The sequence below is a fragment of the Rana temporaria genome, chromosome 10, assembly GCF_905171775.1.
Source record: "Rana temporaria chromosome 10, aRanTem1.1, whole genome shotgun sequence".
NCBI lineage: Eukaryota > Metazoa > Chordata > Amphibia > Anura > Ranidae > Rana > Rana temporaria.
Window position 1 is genome coordinate 151850810 of NC_053498.1, and position 20389 is coordinate 151871198.

General features: G+C 50.8%; 1 protein-coding gene across 2 annotated transcripts in view; it reads left to right on the forward strand.

Annotated features, from left to right (window-relative positions):
* The window catches only part of CEP104 (centrosomal protein 104), a 93660-nt gene that overhangs the window by 63639 nt on the left and 9632 nt on the right, over positions 1–20389 (forward strand). For both annotated transcript variants that reach the window (XM_040326557.1, XM_040326559.1), the window contains 3 exons: positions 2349–2457; positions 4589–4727; positions 18187–18254. In XM_040326557.1, coding sequence (XP_040182491.1) covers positions 2349–2457; positions 4589–4727; positions 18187–18254 — 316 coding nt within the window. The remainder of the gene's footprint in view (positions 1–2348; positions 2458–4588; positions 4728–18186; positions 18255–20389) is intronic.

A 20389-nucleotide genomic window follows, 5' to 3' on the forward strand; every position in this document is an offset into this window, starting at 1 on the left:
CTGCACCTATTTTCTGAGAAAAAAAAAACCCTGCTTATAATACATTGTGTGCTATATTACTGGTAATAGGGATTGGATTTTCTGATTCTGCTGTCTGACTTTTGAATGTTGTATTACTATTTTGTTTTGCTGTTTTTACATTTATATCATCTCTCCCTTTCAGACGATCGTACTAAGAAAATGTCCTTGTCGCCAAACGCAGAACCTGCTGATGACAATTCAACGGTTTCTAATTACTTAGATAAGTAAGTACAGAGATGTGACCTCATGTGGGGCGGATATCATTTCCGACAAGAACTTTGGTTGTCGGAAAATTTGATAACCAGCGCTCACAAACATTTTGTTGTCGGAAATTCCGACAGCAAATGTCCGAAGGAGCGCCTACACGCGGTCGGATTTTCCGACAACCAGCTCCCATCGAACATTTGTTGTCGGAATAAGTCTGAGAAGGGTTGTGCAGAGGAGAGTCCTGGGAATCTGTCCACCCTCATCCTGATAAGGCAGAGAACGTTGAATGGGATTATAGTGATGCCAAAAAACAATCTAAAGTATAAAACTTGCAAAGTTTATTTGATACATGATTAAAAATGTATATAAAGCATGGTTTACACTTATCCAATAATGGTCACATGACACGATCACTGAGATGTGTTGAACAGATGGTTGTAGTATAGCAGGCAGTGCCGATCCTGACCTTCCTGGGGCCCTAAGCAAAATGACACGTCACATTAAAGTTGAGAACCGGGGGGAGGGCGGGGGGGGGCTGCCGACAGTGACATGTTATCACATTAAAAATCAAAGTTGAGAAGCGGGGGGAGTTCTGCTGTCGGAAATTACATGCAGGGGGGGAGGGGGGGTGCTCTGACTTCTTACTTCTTCTCCCATGCAGCCAGCGAGTTGAGAAGCAGGGTGAGGGGCTGAAAATGACTTCTCACCATGCATGGCCTCTAGTAATTTGGGGGGCCCTAAGCGGCTTGCATTGTGAGCCTATAGGGCGGATCGACCCTGAAAGCAAGGGGTGTCAAACTCAATTTCATTGTGGGCCGCATCAGCATTACGATTGCCCTCAAAAGGGGCGGTTGTATCTATAAGATTAGATGTCCAGCGCATCCCCCCCCCCCTTTACATTGGATGTCAAGAGCCCCCCCCACCATCAGAAGTTGAGTCCCCCACTCTCCCTTACATCACAGTGCACCCCCCTTTCCTTATACTGCTGCTGGGAAGAAGCTGGATGCATTTCTTAAAAGCAGAAAGTAAGGGTCTGGAGGAGGACCAGAAGAGGGCTGGAGCTCCTTCAGCTGCAGGAGAGGAGCGAGGGCCACATGAAATGGTCTGGAGGGCGGGATTCGGCCTGCGGGCCTTGTGTTTGACACCTGTGTAGTATAGTATCTGATCCCAACATGTTTCGCTGATATTGGCTTCTTCAGGGAATTTTGCAGACCACTAATATTCAACCAACTGACAGGGGCGGACTGACCATTGGGACTCTCGGGCACTGCCTGAGGGCCCCATGCCTCTAGGGGGCCCCATGCCACTAGGAGGCCCCATCAGGGTTGCCAGGCTCAATAAAACCAGGGACAATCTGTTTTTTTTTTTTTTTTACATCTGTCCCTAAATTGTCCAAAACCGACATGCTTTTGATGTGAAAATCCTGAGATTTTAGCTGCCCTGCCTATGCAATGCCTCCTGGCGTGGTGGCCATCTGTAAGCCCGGGGGCCCCATAATCTTCTATTGCACGGGAGCCCCATGAGTTGTCAGTCCGCCCCTGAAAACTGATCACCAATGGGGAGCGACAAAACCATCCACACACCACCATAGGAGAAGGCTGCCATGTGATCTCAGAAGGCTCAAACTATGAGTGGTTTGTGAAAGTGGTCCCGATGCATACTAGCGAATGGGAGCTTTCTGCTGTGACAGCCAATCACAGCGGTCTCATGACCCAAAAGCCCCGCCTCCTGGCATTTAGAACCCTTAAAGGGCCGGATGGAGGCTGGCTGGAAGGGGTTAATGTTTGATTTGTATTCCTTACTGGGGTTCTAAAAACATTTTTTTTTTTTTTTTGGTCCCTCTGTAACTTCACTTCTCTGACTTTAGGACAAATTCCCCGCCCCCCCCCCGCCCCTCAGTTGCTAATAGTGGCAGGCTCCTCGTGGGTTGGGCAGAGTTGGTGCAGACACAAGACGTTTATTGGTTGACATTTATATAAAAATTGACATTTATAAAAAAAAAAGGGGGTTAAATTGGCCCAGAAATGTGATTGAATTTTGTTGAGTGAGATGACGTATCGGGGGGATCTTTTACCTTTTTGTCTTGTTTTCTCTGAAATGTGTTCCTCTTGTATTTGCAGCTTGTGCATTTTCTGCGGGGAACGCGATGAATCTTTCACAGAGGAAGGATTGGATCTCCATTACTGGAAACATTGTCCAATGCTGAGACGCTGCGAGCACTGCAAGCAGGTACACCAAAGGGCCGGGAAAAGGGGTGGGCAGAAGGGACGGCTGCCCTGGGCACTGTGGTTATCATGTTGTAAAATGGGTGGGGGGCACCACAATGAGGCTTGGGGGGGGGGTTGCAGGGGATAAGAATTAGTCTATTACACCTCCCTAAATTTCCCCTCCTAGGAGTGGTTATTTTGAGGGGATTTGTGTTGGGAGGGGGAATGGTGGAAAACAATTTGTGCTGGGTGTGGAATTTTTTTTTTGGGGGGGGGGGGGGGTTGTATTAGAAAAGGCGGATAAGAGGGGATTTGTGCTAGGAGGGAATTTTGTAGGTATTTGTACTAAGGGGGGGGGGGGGGGTTATTTCAGGGGGGGGGGTGGATTTTTGCTGGGGGTATATGGGGAATGAAAGGATTTGAGCAGGGGGGGGTGGGCAAAGATTTGTGCTGGGAAGGGGATTTCAGCAGTGATGAATTTGTATTGCGGGGGGGGGGGGGGGGAATGCTTAGGGAGTAAGCATGCAAATTGGTGCACCATTTCTTTTTTGGGGGGGGGGGGGACTTTTGGCATGTTCGCCCTGGGCTCTAGATGACCTTGTCCCAGCACTGGGTACAGCCCACAGCCCAGCACATTATTAAATATTATTCTATTCAGACCTGATATCATCCTGAAGGACACGGGACCATTCACCACAGGTTGTCACCTGCACAGCTTACCAATGACCCCACCCCCACACAGTCACATGTTCAAAAAATCCATTGTGTGTGGAAAGTGGGGTCCCCCGGGGTCCTGTGCCGGAACCAATCCTATTTAATTTATTCATAAATGACCTGGAGGAGGGGTAAACCTTGCAATCTCTGTATTTGCGGACAATAATAAGCTAAGCGGGGAAATTACTTCTCCGCAGGATGTGGAAACATTGCAAGAAGTTTGGAACAAATTAATGGGGGAGGGGCAACTACATGGAAAATGAGGTTTAATGTACAAAAATGTAAAATGAATGCATTTGGGTGCAAAAATCTGAATGCAATCTATACACTGGGGGGAGAACTTCTGGGGGGTCCTAGTAGATGATGGGCTCAGCAATGGGGGAGGGAGGAGCTTAGGTATGGGGGGGGAGCTCCGGTATGGGAAAGGGAGGAGCTCAGGTATGGGGGGAGAACCTCTGGGGGATCTGGGTTGGAGAAGGACCTGGGGGTCATAGTAGATGATAGGCTCAGCAATGGAGAGGGAGGAGCTCGGGTATGGTGGAGGGAGGAGCTCGGGCATGGGGAGAACCTCTGGGGGGGATGGAGAAGGACCTTGGGGTCCTAGTAGATGATAGGCTCAGCAATGGGGGAGGGAGGAGCTTGGGTGTGGGGGAGGGAGGAGCTTGGGTGTGGGGAGGGAGGAGTTTGGGTGTGGGGAGGGAGGAGCTCCGGTATGGGGGGAGAACCTCTGGGAGGGATGTAGGATGGAGGAGGACCTGGGGGTCCTAGTAGATAGGCTCAGCAATGGGGGAAGGAGGAGCTTGGGTATGGGGGGGGGAGTTTAGGTATGAAGAGGGAGGAGCTTAGGCATGGGGGAGGGAGGAGCTCAGGTATGGGGGGAGAACCTCTGGGGGGGATGTAGGATGGAGGAGGACCTGGGGGTCCTAGTAGATGATAGGCTCAGCAATGGGGAGGGAGGGGCTTGGGTATGGGGGAGGAGCTTATGTATGAATAGGGAGGAGCTTAGGTATGGGGGAGGGAGGAGCTCAGGTATGAGCGGAGAACCTCTGGGGGGGATGTAGGATGGAGAAGGACCTGGGGGTCCTAGTAGATGAGAGGCTCAGCAATGCCAAGCTGCTGCTAACAAAGCAAACAGAATATTGGCATTAAAAATTGGGATCAACTCCAAAGGATAATTCTCCTGCTCTACAAGACTCTGGTCCGGCCGCACCTGGAGTATGCCGTCCAGTTCTGGGCACCAGTCGGATGTACTGGAAATGGAGAGAGTACAAAGAAGGGCAACATTCATCCCTCCTGTCATTAAATCCAGCAATGCCAACCAAAGACCCATTGTGGTACCCAGCTCTCCGGCATAGTGCCGTGTCCATGCATGTTCGTTGGCGTTGGGGAAAAAAATTCACAATTTGCAGTAATATGTTTTTATTTTTCTTCTTACCCAGGTGGTAGAAATTGCCAGTCTGACGGATCACCTTCTGACCGAATGCACTCACAAGGACTCGTTCGGAAAATGCCAACGTTGCTCAGAGGCCATATCCAAGGACCATCTGCTGGAGCACGTCAAAGCCAAGACTTGTAACCGTAAGTCCCTGCCTGGTTATGTATGGAGATCGCAGCAGGCGTTCTATCATAAAAAAGGCCAATTGGCCTCTTACACCCAGCGTCAACAGCAACCAGAGTACCGGAACTGGCGTCAGACAAATACGTGACCAGGTACCGCCGCCGACGTACGTTTCGTTGTTAACGTCTTCAGGGGGCGACGCCCCCTGAAGACGTTCACAACGAAACGTACGAGGATGGCAGCAGGGCAGCCAAGAGAGGAGCGGTTGCTCGTCTCCTGCTGCCGACATCGCGGGCACCCTGGATAGGTAAGTGTCCATTTTATTAAAGTCAGCAGTATTTTTTGTTTAGGTGGACCTCTGCTAATTTTTTTTTTACTAGTAATTGCGGTGATCAGTGATTTTTAGGGGACTGACTTAGAGGAGGAGAGAGATCGCTGTTCCTGAGCAGTAGGAACAGCAGATCTCTCTCCTTTCCCTGACAGAATGGAGATCTGTCTGTGTTTACATTGACAGATCCCCATTCTGGCTCTCTGAGGAGCCACCGCGAGTTGCTGGCAAACATGGCGGGCGTTGGCCATGCGCGCTCCCCCTAGAGCTCTTAAAGCGCCCAATGTACAGTTACGGCGATTCACGCAGCAGCTTAAAAAAAGATCTATCCGCCTCGGTGGATGCAGCATCTGTCCCCCCCCCCCCCCCCCCCCTCGCCTCCATGACTGAGAACCGAGCGATCGGACACTGCCAATCGCTCGGTTCTCACAGCTCCCCGAGCAGAGCGCGGTCACGGCTCTCTGCGCTGCCCCTCCCACGCTCATTGGAGCATCGGGCTGTGGAGGGGGCGAGAGCGGCTGGCTCAGGCTCTCGGCCGCTCGCTATGAGGCTGAGTTGGGTGTCGGTCCAGGAATGTGGGCGTAACCCGACTCCATGATAGTGATGGCGCCAAAACTGGACCGACTCTGTGACGTCAGTGGAAAACGGGTCACAGGATTACAGAACAAACCGCACCCCTGTGATCCACAGGAGAAGTCCAGCCAAACCAGCTCTCCCCGTACTTAGCGTGATAAATCGGAATCTGTACACTCTGTGCGTTTTTTCACAAGTCTGGATTTTTTTTTTTGGAGAGTTTAGTCTTCCTTTAAGTATTTGGAGACACTTCCCAGCAGTTCCAGTTAATGAAGTGCCATAAACGGGGCATGTGCCATGACAGAGGCACCGCGCTCCACACATGTGACCCATCTACCGGGACAGACGGACAGCAAAGCCTTTTTCCATCCAGCGTCACTATTGAACAAGAACACAAATCTCACAGCCAGGTGTATAGGGGGTCAGAGGTTCTATTCCCTGTATAGGGGGTCGGAGGTTCTATTCCCTGTATAGGGGGTCGGAGGTTGTATTCCCTGTATAGGGGGTCGGAGGTTCTATTCCCTGTATAGGGGGTCGGAGGTTCTAGTCCCTGTATAGGGGGTCGGAGGTTGTATTCCCTGTATAGGGGGTCGGAGGTTGTATTCCCTGTATAGGGGGTCGGAGGTTCTATTCCCTGTATAGGGAGTCGGAGGTTGTATTCCCTGTATAGGGGGTCGGAGGTTGTATTCCCTGTATAGGGGGTCGGAGGTTGTAGTCCCTGTATAGGGGGTCGGAGGTTGTATTCCCTGTATAGGGGGTCGGAGGTTCTATTCCCTGTATAGGGGGTCGGAGGTTCTATTCCCTGTATAGGGGGTCGGAGGTTGTATTCCCTGTATAGGGGGTCGGAGGTTGTATTCCCTGTATAGGGGGTCGGAGGTTGTATTGCCTGTATAGGGGGTCGGAGGGTCTATTCCCTGTATAGGGGGTCGGAGGGTCTATTCCCTGTATAGGGGGTCGGAGGGTCTATTCCCTGTATAGGGGGTCGGAGGTTGTATTCCCTGTATAGGGGGTCGGAGGTTGTATTCCCTGTATAGGGGGTCGGAGGTTGTATTCCCTGTATAGGGGGTCGGAGGTTGTATTCCCTGTATAGGGGGTCGGAGGTTGTATTCCCTGTATAGGGGGTCGGAGGTTGTATTCCCTGTATAGGGGATCGGAGGTTGTATTCCCTGTATAGGGGATCGGAGGTTGTATTCCCTGTATAGGGGGTGGGAGGTTCTATTCTCTGTATAGGGGGTCGGAGGTTGTATTCCCTGTATAGGGGGTCGGAGGTTGTATTCCCTGTATAGGGGGTCGGAGGTTCTATTCCCTGTATAGGGAGTCGGAGGTTGTATTCCCTGTATAGGGGATCGGAGGTTGTAGTCCCTGTATAGGGGGTCGGAGGTTGTATTCCCTGTATAGGGGGTCGGAGGTTGTATTCCCTGTATAGGGGATCGGAGGTTGTATTCCCTGTATAGGGGATCGGAGGTTGTATTCCCTGTATAGGGGATCGGAGGTTGTATTCCCTGTATAGGGGATCGGAGGTTGTATTCCCTGTATAGGGGGTGGGAGGTTCTATTCTCTGTATAGGGGGTCGGAGGTTGTATTCCCTGTATAGGGGGTCGGAGGTTGTATTCCCTGTATAGGGGGTCGGAGGTTGTATTCTCTGTATAGGGGGTCGGAGGTTGTATTCCCTGTATAGGGGATCGGAGGTTGTATTCCCTGTATAGGGGATCGGAGGTTGTATTCCCTGTATAGGGGGTGGGAGGTTCTATTCTCTGTATAGGGGATCGGAGGTTGTATTCCCTGTATAGGGGGTCGGAGGTTGTATTCCCTGTATTGGGGGTCGGAGGTTGTGTTCCCTGTATAGGGGGTCGGAGGTTCTAGTCCCTGTATAGGGGGTCGGAGGTTGTATTCCCTGTATAGGGGGTTGGAGGTTGTATTCCCTGTATAGGGGGTCGGAGGTTGTATTCCCTGTATAGGGGGTCGGAGGTTGTATTCCCTGTATAGGGGGTCGGAGGTTGTGTTCCCTGTATAGGGGGTCGGAGGTTGTATTCCCTGTATAGGGGGTCGGAGGTTCTATTCCCTGTATAGGGAGTCGGAGGTTCTATTCCCTGTATAGGGGGTCGGAGGTTCTATTCCCTGTATAGGGAGTCGGAGGTTGTATTCCCTGTATAGGGGGTCGGAGGTTGTATTCCCTGTATAGGGGGTCGGAGGTTGTAGTCCCTGTATAGGGGGTCGGAGGTTGTATTCCCTGTATAGGGGGTCGGAGGTTGTATTCCCTGTATAGGGGGTCGGAGGTTCTATTCCCTGTATAGGGGGTCGGAGGTTCTATTCCCTGTATAGGGGGTCGGAGGTTGTATTCCCTGTATAGGGGGTCGGAGGTTGTATTCCCTGTATAGGGGGTCGGAGGTTGTATTCCCTGTATAGGGGGTCGGAGGGTCTATTCCCTGTATAGGGGGTCGGAGGTTCTATTCCCTGTATAGGGGGTCGGAGGTTGTATTCCCTGTATAGGGGGTCGGAGGTTGTATTCCCTGTATAGGGGGTCGGAGGTTGTATTCCCTGTATAGGGGGTTGGAGGGTCTATTTCCTGTATAGGGGTCAGAGGTTCTATTCCCTGTATAGGGGGTCGGAGGTTCTATTCCCTGTATAGGGGGTCGGAGGTTCTATTCCCTGTATAGGGGGTCGGAGGTTCTATTCCCTGTATAGGGGGTCGGAGGTTCTATTCCCTGTATAGGGGGTCGGAGGGTCTATTCCCTGTATAGGGGGTCGGAGGTTGTATTCCCTGTATAGGGGGTCGGAGGGTCTATTCCCTGTATAGGGGGTCGGAGGGTCTATTCCCTGTATAGGGGGTTGGAGGTTGTATTCCCTGTATAGGGGGTCGGAGGTTGTATTCCCTGTATAGGGGATCGGAGGTTGTATTCCCTGTATAGGGGGTCGGAGGGTCTATTCCCTGTATAGGGGGTCGGAGGTTGTATTCCCTGTATAGGGGATCGGAGGTTGTATTGCCTGTATAGGGGGTCGGAGGGTCTATTCCCTGTATAGGGGGTCGGAGGTTGTATTCCCTGTATAGGGGGTCGGAGGTTGTATTCCCTGTATAGGGGGTCGGAGGTTGTATTCCCTGTATAGGGGGTCGGAGGTTGTGTTCCCTGTATAGGGGGTCGGCTGTTGTATTCCCTGTATAGGGGGTCGGCTGTTGTATTCCCTGTATAGGGGGTCGGAGGTTGTATTCCCTGTATAGGGGGTCGGAGGTTGTATTCCCTGTATAGGGGGTCGGAGGTTCTATTCCCTGTATAGGGGGTCGGAGGTTGTATTCCCTGTATAGGGGGTCGGAGGTTGTATTCCCTGTATAGGGGGTCGGAGGTTCTATTCCCTGTATAGGGGATCGGAGGGTCTATTCCCTGTATAGGGGGTTCGAGGTTGTATTCCCTGTATAGGGGGTCGGCTGTTGTATTCCCTGTATAGGGGGTCGGAGGTTGTGTTCCCTGTATAGGGGGTCAGAGGTTCTATTCCCTGTATAGGGGGTCGGAGGTTCTATTCCCTGTATAGGGGGTCGGAGGTTGTATTCCCTGTATAGGGGGTCGGAGGTTCTATTCCCTGTATAGGGGGTCGGAGGTTCTAGTCCCTGTATAGGGGGTCGGAGGTTGTATTCCCTGTATAGGGGGTCGGAGGTTGTATTCCCTGTATAGGGGGTCGGAGGTTCTATTCCCTGTATAGGGAGTCGGAGGTTGTATTCCCTGTATAGGGGGTCGGAGGTTGTATTCCCTGTATAGGGGGTCGGAGGTTGTAGTCCCTGTATAGGGGGTCGGAGGTTGTATTCCCTGTATAGGGGGTCGGAGGTTCTATTCCCTGTATAGGGGGTCAGAGGTTCTATTCCCTGTATAGGGGGTCGGAGGTTGTATTCCCTGTATAGGGGGTCGGAGGTTGTATTCCCTGTATAGGGGGTCGGAGGTTGTATTGCCTGTATAGGGGGTCGGAGGGTCTATTCCCTGTATAGGGGGTCGGAGGGTCTATTCCCTGTATAGGGGGTCGGAGGGTCTATTCCCTGTATAGGGGGTCGGAGGTTGTATTCCCTGTATAGGGGGTCGGAGGTTGTATTCCCTGTATAGGGGGTCGGAGGTTGTATTCCCTGTATAGGGGGTCGGAGGTTGTATTCCCTGTATAGGGGGTCGGAGGTTGTATTCCCTGTATAGGGGGTCGGAGGTTGTATTCCCTGTATAGGGGATCGGAGGTTGTATTCCCTGTATAGGGGATCGGAGGTTGTATTCCCTGTATAGGGGATCGGAGGTTGTATTCCCTGTATAGGGGGTGGGAGGTTCTATTCTCTGTATAGGGGGTCGGAGGTTGTATTCCCTGTATAGGGGGTCGGAGGTTGTATTCCCTGTATAGGGGGTCGGAGGTTCTATTCCCTGTATAGGGAGTCGGAGGTTGTATTCCCTGTATAGGGGATCGGAGGTTGTAGTCCCTGTATAGGGGGTCGGAGGTTGTATTCCCTGTATAGGGGGTCGGAGGTTGTATTCCCTGTATAGGGGATCGGAGGTTGTATTCCCTGTATAGGGGATCGGAGGTTGTATTCCCTGTATAGGGGATCGGAGGTTGTATTCCCTGTATAGGGGATCGGAGGTTGTATTCCCTGTATAGGGGGTGGGAGGTTCTATTCTCTGTATAGGGGGTCGGAGGTTGTATTCCCTGTATAGGGGGTCGGAGGTTGTATTCCCTGTATAGGGGGTCGGAGGTTGTATTCTCTGTATAGGGGGTCGGAGGTTGTATTCCCTGTATAGGGGGTCGGAGGTTGTATTCCCTGTATAGGGGGTGGGAGGTTCTATTCTCTGTATAGGGGATCGGAGGTTGTATTCCCTGTATAGGGGGTCGGAGGTTGTATTCCCTGTATAGGGGATCGGAGGTTGTATTCCCTGTATAGAGGGTCGGTGGTTACATTCCCTGTATAGGGGGTGGGAGGTTGTATTCCCTGTATAGGGGGTTGGAGGTTGTATTCCCTGTATAGGGGGTCGGAGGTTGTATTCCCTGTATAGGGGGTCGGAGGTTGTATTCCCTGTATAGGGGGTCGGAGGTTGTGTTCCCTGTATAGGGGGTCGGAGGTTGTATTCCCTGTATAGGGGGTCGGAGGTTCTATTCCCTGTATAGGGAGTCGGAGGTTCTATTCCCTGTATAGGGGGTCGGAGGTTCTATTCCCTGTATAGGGAGTCGGAGGTTGTATTCCCTGTATAGGGGGTCGGAGGTTGTATTCCCTGTATAGGGGGTCGGAGGTTGTAGTCCCTGTATAGGGGGTCGGAGGTTGTATTCCCTGTATAGGGGGTCGGAGGTTGTATTCCCTGTATAGGGGGTCGGAGGTTCTATTCCCTGTATAGGGGGTCGGAGGTTCTATTCCCTGTATAGGGGGTCGGAGGTTGTATTCCCTGTATAGGGGGTCGGAGGTTGTATTCCCTGTATAGGGGGTCGGAGGTTGTATTCCCTGTATAGGGGGTCGGAGGGTCTATTCCCTGTATAGGGGGTCGGAGGTTCTATTCCCTGTATAGGGAGTCGGAGGTTGTATTCCCTGTATAGGGGGTCGGAGGTTGTATTCCCTGTATAGGGGGTCGGAGGTTGTATTCCCTGTATAGGGGGTTGGAGGGTCTATTTCCTGTATAGGGGTCAGAGGTTCTATTCCCTGTATAGGGGGTCGGAGGTTCTATTCCCTGTATAGGGGGTCGGAGGTTCTATTCCCTGTATAGGGGGTCGGAGGTTCTATTCCCTGTATAGGGGGTCGGAGGTTCTATTCCCTGTATAGGGGGTCGGAGGGTCTATTCCCTGTATAGGGGGTCGGAGGTTGTATTCCCTGTATAGGGGGTCGGAGGGTCTATTCCCTGTATAGGGGGTCGGAGGGTCTATTCCCTGTATAGGGGGTTGGAGGTTGTATTCCCTGTATAGGGGGTCGGAGGTTGTATTCCCTGTATAGGGGATCGGAGGTTGTATTCCCTGTATAGGGGGTCGGAGGGTCTATTCCCTGTATAGGGGGTCGGAGGTTGTATTCCCTGTATAGGGGATCGGAGGTTGTATTGCCTGTATAGGGGGTCGGAGGGTCTATTCCCTGTATAGGGGGTCGGAGGTTGTATTCCCTGTATAGGGGGTCGGAGGTTGTATTCCCTGTATAGGGGGTCGGAGGTTGTATTCCCTGTATAGGGGGTCGGAGGTTGTGTTCCCTGTATAGGGGGTCGGCTGTTGTATTCCCTGTATAGGGGGTCGGCTGTTGTATTCCCTGTATAGGGGGTCGGCTGTTGTATTCCCTGTATAGGGGGTCGGAGGTTGTATTCCCTGTATAGGGGGTCGGAGGTTGTATTCCCTGTATAGGGGGTCGGAGGTTCTATTCCCTGTATAGGGGGTCGGAGGTTGTATTCCCTGTATAGGGGGTCGGAGGTTGTATTCCCTGTATAGGGGGTCGGAGGTTCTATTCCCTGTATAGGGGATCGGAGGGTCTATTCCCTGTATAGGGGGTTCGAGGTTGTATTCCCTGTATAGGGGGTCGGCTGTTGTATTCCCTGTATAGGGGGTCGGCTGTTGTATTCCCTGTATAGGGGGTCGGCTGTTGTATTCCCTGTATAGGGGGTCGGAGGTTGTATTCCCTGTATAGGGGGTCGGAGGTTGTATTCCCTGTATAGGGGGTCGGAGGTTGTATTCCCTGTATAGGGGATCGGAGGTTGTATTCCCTGTATAGGGGATCGGAGGTTGTATTCCCTGTATAGGGGGTGGGAGGTTCTATTCTCTGTATAGGGGGTCGGAGGTTGTAGTCCCTGTATAGGGGGTCGGAGGTTGTATTCCCTGTATAGGGGGTCGGAGGTTGTATTCCCTGTATAGGGGGTCGGAGGTTGTATTCCCTGTATAGGGGGTCGGAGGTTGTATTCCCTGTATAGGGGGTCGGAGGTTGTGTTCCCTGTATAGGGGGTCGGAGGTTGTGTTCCCTGTATAGGGGGTCGGAGGTTGTGTTCCCTGTATAGGGGGTCGGAGGTTCTATTCCCTGTATAGGGGGTCGGAGGTTCTATTCCCTGTATAGGGGGTCGGAGGTTCTATTCCCTGTATAGGGGGTCGGAGGTTCTATTCCCTGTATAGGGGGTCGGAGGTTCTATTCCCTGTATAGGGGGTCGGAGGTTGTATTCCCTGTATAGGGGGTCGGAGGTTGTGTTCCCTGTATAGGGGGTCGGAGGTTGTGTTCCCTGTATAGGGGGTCGGAGGTTGTGTTCCCTGTATAGGGGGTCGGAGGTTGTGTTCCCTGTATAGGGGGTCGGAGGTTGTGTTCCCTGTATAGGGGGTCGGAGGTTGTGTTCCCTGTATAGGGGGTCGGAGGTTGTGTTCCCTGTATAGGGGGTCGGAGGTTGTGTTCCCTGTATAGGGGGTCGGAGGTTGTATTCCCTGTATAGGGATCGGAGGTTGTATTCCCTGTATAGGGGGTCGGAGGTTCTATTCCCTGTATAGGGGTCGGAGGTTGTATTCCCTGTATAGGGGGTCGGAGGTTCTATTCCCTGTATAGGGGGTCGGAGGTTCTATTCCCTGTATAGGGGGTCGAAGGTTCTGTTCCCTGTATAGGGGATCGGAGGTTGTGTTCCCTGTATAGGGGGTCGGAGGTTGTGTTCCCTGTATAGGGGGTCGGAGGTTGTGTTCCCTGTATAGGGGGTCGGAGGTTGTGTTCCCTGTATAGGGGGTCGGAGGTTGTGTTCCCTGTATAGGGGGTCGGAGGTTGTATTCCCTGTATAGGGGGTCGGAGGTTGTATTCCCTGTATAGGGGGTCGGAGGTTGTATTCCCTGTATAGGGGGTCGGAGGTTGTATTCCCTGTATAGGGGGTCGGAGGGTCTATTCCCTGTATAGGGGGTCGGAGGTTGTATTCCCTGTATAGGGGGTCGGAGGTTGTATTCCCTGTATAGGGGGTCGGAGGTTGTATTCCCTGTATAGGGGGTCGGAGGTTGTATTCCCTGTATAGGGGGTCGGAGGTTGTATTCCCTGTATAGGGGGTCGGAGGTTGTATTCCCTGTATAGGGGGTCGGAGGTTCTATTCCCTGTATAGGGGGTCGGAGGTTCTATTCCCTGTATAGGGGGTCGGAGGTTCTATTCCCTGTATAGGGGGTCGGAGGTTGTATTCCCTGTATAGGGGGTCGGAGGTTGTATTCCCTGTATAGGGGGTGGGAGGTTGTATTCCCTGTATAGGGGGTCGGAGGTTCTATTCCCTGTATAGGGGGTCGGAGGTTGTATTCCCTGTATAGGGGGTCGGAGGTTGTATTCCCTGTATAGGGGGTCGGAGGTTCTATTCCCTGTATAGGGGGTCGGAGGTTCTATTCCCTGTATAGGGGGTCGGAGGTTCTATTCCCTGTATAGGGGGTCGGAGGTTCTATTCCCTGTATAGGGGGTCGGAGGTTCTATTCCCTGTATAGGGGATCGGCTGTTGTAGTCCCTGTATAGGGGGTCGGAGGTTGTATTCTCTGTATAGGGGATACAACACTGCAGGGTGGTCTCTCTGCACAGTGTGCGGGGACCGCCGGCTCAGCAGGGATCAACGGAGCAAGCGGAGGTTCAGGGGGCGTCATTACTGATCCGCCCCGTGTGAAAGGGCCCTTAGGGGGCTGGACTACCAGTGACACAACGTTTTCATTGCTTTTTATGTCAGGGAGCAGCCGATCAGTGTCCTTACACAGGCATCCCCCCGTTCTGCAGCTCCGTGACACGATCGTGGGACACCGGCGGACATCCAGTCCACGGGTCCCGCGGGCACGGTCACAGAGCTCATGGCGACACTTTTTTTTTGTTTATAGCGCAAAAAGTAAAAACCGCGGAGGTGATCAAATGCCACCAAAAGAAAGCTCTATTTGTGGGGGAAAAAGGACGCCAATTTTGTTTGGGAGCCGCGTCGCACGACCGCGCAATTGTCAGTTAAAGCGACGCAGTGCCCGAATCACAAAAAGTGCTCTGGTCTTTTGGCAGCCAAATCCTCCGGGGGGCTGAAGTGGTTAAAAAAAATATCTTTTATCACTAAGTAAGGATCTGCTGAAAAATAAGTGAAATGATTGGACCTCAATTTGTGAATCTGCTCTGGAGAAGTAGGCTGTGGGGCCTGACCACGTGTGACAATCACTTACCTCTTCACCCAGGGTTGGCACCTCAAGCCGAGTGCCCCTCGCGATGACCTGGAGGAATCTGCCGCCACATTACAGCAGCTTTATTGTTTTTATTCTGCATGGCGGGTCGGCTTCTTCCGCCATCTCTGGGGCCGTTTTCATGAATCATTTTGTCTGCACTGAGAGTTACCAACGCGTGCCTTCAGCTGGCAGAAGAGCGTTCCCCCCACACCCTGGCACCCTTCCACCAGCCACACAATGATCACGGGCGTGTCTCTTAAGAGTTTCCTCATCTCGTGTCAGTCTAATGGACGTCCTTCCAACCTTACAGTGACTGAATCCACGGAGGTCTGGGTGCGTCCGCGTTACACCATCGACCTCCACCAGCTGCGCCGCTCTCTGCGATTCGGAGGCCTTTGCTGGTTTTTGGAAACCCAGCATGAGAACAGTGAGGGGAATGTCTCTTAACCCCTTGCTTACTGGGCACATATACCCCCCTTCCTGCCCAGGCGAAATTTCAGCTTTCGGCACTGCGTCGCTTTAACTGACAATTGCGCGGTCGTGCGACGTGCCTCCCAAAAAAAATTGACGTCCTTTTTTTCCCCACAAATAGAGCTTTCCTTTGGTGCTATTTGATCACCTCTGCAGTTTTTATTTTTTTGCGCTATAAACAAAAATAGAGCGACAATTTTGAAAAAAAACACAATTTTTTACTTTTTGCTGTAATAAATATCCCAATTTTTTTATTAAATTTTCTCAGTTTAGGCCGATACGTATTCTACATATTATTGGTAAAAAAAAAAATCGCAATAAGCGTTTATTGATTGGTTTGCGCAAAAGTTATAGCGCCTACAAAATAGTGGACAGAATTATGAAAACATTTTTATTTATTTTTTTACTAGTAATGGCGGTGATCTGTGGGACTATTGGGACTGCGACATTGCGTCGGACACTTTTGACACATTTTTGGGGCGATTCACATTTTATACAGCGATTAGTGCTATAAATATGCTCTGATTACTGTATAAATGTGACTGGCAGGGAATGGGTTAACACTAGGGGGCGAGGAAGGGGTTAATGTGTTCCCTAGGAGTGATTCTTACTGTGGGGGGAGGGGAGTGACTGGGGGAGGTGACCGATCTGTGTTGCTATGTACAAGGGACACAGATCGTTCTCCTCTCTCCCTGACAGGACGTGGATCTTTGTGTTTACACCCCATCATCACACACAGATCCACGTCCCTGGCTGTGGAACGGCCGATCGCGTGTACCTGGCAGACATCGCAGCCATCAGGCACGTGCATCGGCGCCTCAGTGACGCGGTGGGCACCTGCGCGCGCCCCCCAGTGGCCGGAGGAGCCGAGGCCGTCAATAGACGTCCTCCCGGCATTGTAGAGCCACCTTGTGGCCGTCATAATATGATGCCCCGGACACCAAGTGGTTAAAGTGAAAGTCAAAGAAATGTTTTGGAGTCCATTGAGGGACACTGGAGTTCATCACCTTTTGGGTTATACTGCTGCCTACAGGAAGATTGGACACTGGCAAACAGAAAGCTGTATAACCCCTCCCATTCCCAGCATGCTTTACTTCTTTTTGTTGGTGTCCTAGGAGGATGGACATCTTATGTACAATTAAAGTGATTTGTAAATTCTCAATTTTTTTCCTATAAAAATAACAAACATGTTATACTTGCCTCCTCTGTACTGTGGATTTTCACAGAGTGGCCCTGATCCTTCTCTTCTGGGGTCCCTCTTCTGTGATCCCGGCCCCTCCCTCCTGTTCAGTGCCCCCCCACAGCAAGCCGCTTGCTATGGGGGCACCAAAGCCGAGTCACAGCTTCCTGTGTCCATTCAGACACAGAGCCCTGACCTGGCCCCACCCCCTCTCTCTCCTGATTGGCTAGCTGACTTTGACAGCAGCCAATGGCACAGCTGCTGTGTCTCGGCCAATCAGAAGGAGAATCTCGGGCAGCTGAGACATTCGTGGACATCGCTGGACAGAGAGGCACCTCAGGTAAGATAAAATGCATTCAAGGCACACTAAAGGTTCCTTTTTTTTATTTTTATTTTTTTTAAATAACAAACATGTTATACTTCCCTCCACTGTGCACAGAGTGGGCCCCGATTCTCCTCTTCTGGGGTCCCTCGGCGGCTCTCACGGCTCTTCCCCCCCCCCCCCCCCCGTATTAGATAACCCCCTTGGAGAAGAGCTCTCCTGAGGGGGTTCCCTTTGCTGGCGCACTCCTGGGTCATACACTCAGCGTCCATAGATGCCGAGTGTATGACTTGGCCCCGGCGCCCACAGTAGTGGGAGCAAATGCAAGCATTTTGCACAGTGCTGCCCCGATCCTCCTTTTCTGGGGTCCCCCGGCGGCGCTCCTGGCTTCTCCTCTTCTCCAGTGCCCCCATGGAGAGCCGCTTTCCATGGGGGAGGGTCACTTGTGCGCAGTCCTGCTCCCGAGTCCTGCTGTCTGAGTCTATTGACACAGACAGCAGGACTCTGCCCCGCCCCCCCAGCTCCCATGTCACTGGATTTGATTGACAGCAGCGGGAGCCAATGGCTCCACCTGCTATCAATTTATCCAATGAGGACCCGAGACAGCGACTGGACCGATCGGGTTCAGGTAAGAAAAGGGGGGCTCTGGGGGGGCAGCTGCAGCACAGAAGGTTTTTCACCTTAATGTAAAAAATGTGACCCTGAGACTTTACATCTCATTCAGCAATACAGGTCTCCTCCCGACCCACAGCGAACGTTGGAGGAGCAGAAAACAGACTGATGAAGTTATCTCTCTGTTCTCTTCTGTCAGTATGCTCCTCGTCACCGTGTGGAAATGATTGGACCCAAATACTGCCATTCCATCCCCCGATGCACAAAGAGCTGAAATCAAGTCCAATTCTTTTATTTTATTTTTTTTTTTATATCTTCCTGAAGTTCCACATTACTTCTTACTTTATTATTTTTTATGGCTTGCACAATTGTGTGATAGACTTTATCAATGTGTTTGGTGATGTCCTTTTCTGCTCTGTAACAATATTCATGGCTCAAAAAAAATTCTACTTTTCACTACTATTACTACTATTATTATTTATTTATTATTATTATTATTATTATTATTACTACTACTATTGTTGTTGTTGTTGTTATTGCTGCTTCTACTACTACTACTGTTATTATTACTACTATTATTATTGTTATTAATATTGTTATTACTATTATTATTACTATTATTATTGTTGCTACTATTATTACTACTACTATTAATTTTATTACGAATATTATTATTTTTATTACTATTTTTATTACTAGTATTATTATTTATTATTATTAGTACTACTACTATTTTTATTGCTATCACTATTTGTATTACTACTATTATTATTATTATTATTATTATTATTATTATTATTTTATTACTACTATTATTATTATTATTACTTCTACTATTATTATTTCACAGGAACTGCAATTCTCTGCATGCTCATTCTTTTTGTTCTTCTTTTTTAGCTGCCAAAGGAGACAAAGTAGCAAACCGATGTCCTTTGTGCCATGAAAACTTTACACCTGGAGAAGAGGTAATAATATTATTATTATTATTATTATTTCTATTTCTATTATTAAAATGCTTTCCTGCTTTACCAGAAGAGTATTCTCCTCCTTTCCTGAATCTATTGATATAAATAAGTTGATGGCTTCAGCTCGGATTTACACACTTTCACCCTAAGTGACCCCCCACCTTCCCCCACACCTGCGTGTGTTTCTCTGCCCTCCTGGGCGGGTAGCGGGCACACCATGAATCGTTCCCTTTCAGGACTCGCCCTGACGTTTGGACAGATGCACGTGTACAGAGATGGGCGGCGATGACGACACCCGCCGTGTTTCTGGTGGAGTTCTACTTTAACACAAAATTCCTTGGGGGGGGGGGGGGGGGGAATAACTTTTTGATTTTTTTATTTGTGGAAAAGACCTTCTATGTCTCTTCTGCCTGGAGTTTTTTTACCTGCCGGTCAGCATTGTTACACGGAGCTGTGCAGAGATAAAGAAACTCCCATGCACACGCAGGAGTAACGTTGTCCCTTCCCGGATAATAAACATGGCCGAAAATCTGTACCTGGAAGAAGACCAGGTCAGCTGCCGGTGGAGGGGTAGCAGCCCGCCGCAGTGCTATAGTGGAGGGGTGGTGAGTATTAGGGTTGTCCCGATACCGTTACTAGTATCGGTACCAATACCGAGCATTTGTGCCAGTACTTGTACTGGCACAAATGCTCCCGATGCCTAATTCGATACCTGGGATTGGAGAAGCGGCGTTCAGTAGGGGCGGGGTCAGTGGGCGGAGAGTGAGTCCTCAAGCAGGTAAGCTGGCCTGGCAGGGGTGCAGGGTGCAGCCACATCATCCATCATGATCGGTGACCGGAGCCGTCACATACGGTAATTGAAGTTAGTGTTGCCGTCAGTGCTTGATATCCCGATGGCCATCTTGGTACACTCTGCACTCGGCCACATTAAAGCGGTAGTAACGTTTTTTGTTTTTTTCACTTTTACCTACAGGTGAGCCTATAATAAGGCTTACCTGTAGGTAACAAAAATATCTACTAAACATTTACGGTTTAAGAGATATTCCCCTTGCAATAAGCCGCTAAATGCAGCGGCGCATGCGCACCAGGGTATTTCGGCTTAAGGCCCGGCAGCCGCCGGACCTTGCCGGAATGAAGTCTCCTGCATGCATGCGCAGGAGTGACGACATCGCATCTCCAGCCACTCACAGAGCTGGAGCCGCGATACCCAGAAGACACGCCAAGGCGAAATGTCAGCTGCCTTGGCGTGGACCGGGAGGGAATCCGCCTCGTTCTAAGGCAAGTATTTCATAATGAGCTAGTATGCCTTTTCCCTTACAGGTGTAAAGAAAAAAAACAGTAAGCTGGTTTACTACCGCTTAAAGCCAGGAGCAGACATCTTGGTACACCCATCCTGAACTATATGGGTTAGGTGTAACAAGATGTCTGCTGCTTTTATGCGGCCGAGTGCAGAGTCTACCAAGATGGGCATCGCAGGCAGCATAGCAAAATAGTAGTTTTGTTCTTTTCCTCTCGTGTCATTTATTTCAGTGCCCATAAGTGCCAGCCACCTGTCAGTGCCCATCCATCAGTCAGTGCCAGCCATCAGTGCCCATCCATCAGCCAGTGCCAGCCATCAGTCAGTGCCAGCCATCAGTGCCCATCCATCAGTGGGTGCTCATCCATCAATGCCTCCTATCACTATCAGTGCTGCATAATCAGTGCACTGCTGAATCAGTATCACCTAGCAGTGTTTATCAATCAGTGTGTGCCACCTATCAGTGCCCATCCATCAGTCCCAACCATCAGTCAGTGCCACCTTTTAGTACCCATCAGTCAGTGCCGTCTATCAGTGCCAGCCATCAGTGCGTCACTGTCACATGACATTAAAAAAGTATCGGTATCAGCGAGTACTTGTACTCGGTCTTAAAAAAATAAATCACTGTGCTGTACATTGTCTGTGCAGAGAGCACAGCTGTGGGAGGGGCCCCAGTAGGTTCCCCCCTACTGCAGGCCAGGGGGTGGAGATGAGACCAGTCACTCTGCACAAGGCGCAGAGCTGTGGGAGGGGCCATCAGGCCCCACCCACTACAGGACAGGGGCAGAGACTAGACCAGGCACCCTGTACAATGAGAGAGCAGAGCTGTGGGAGGGGC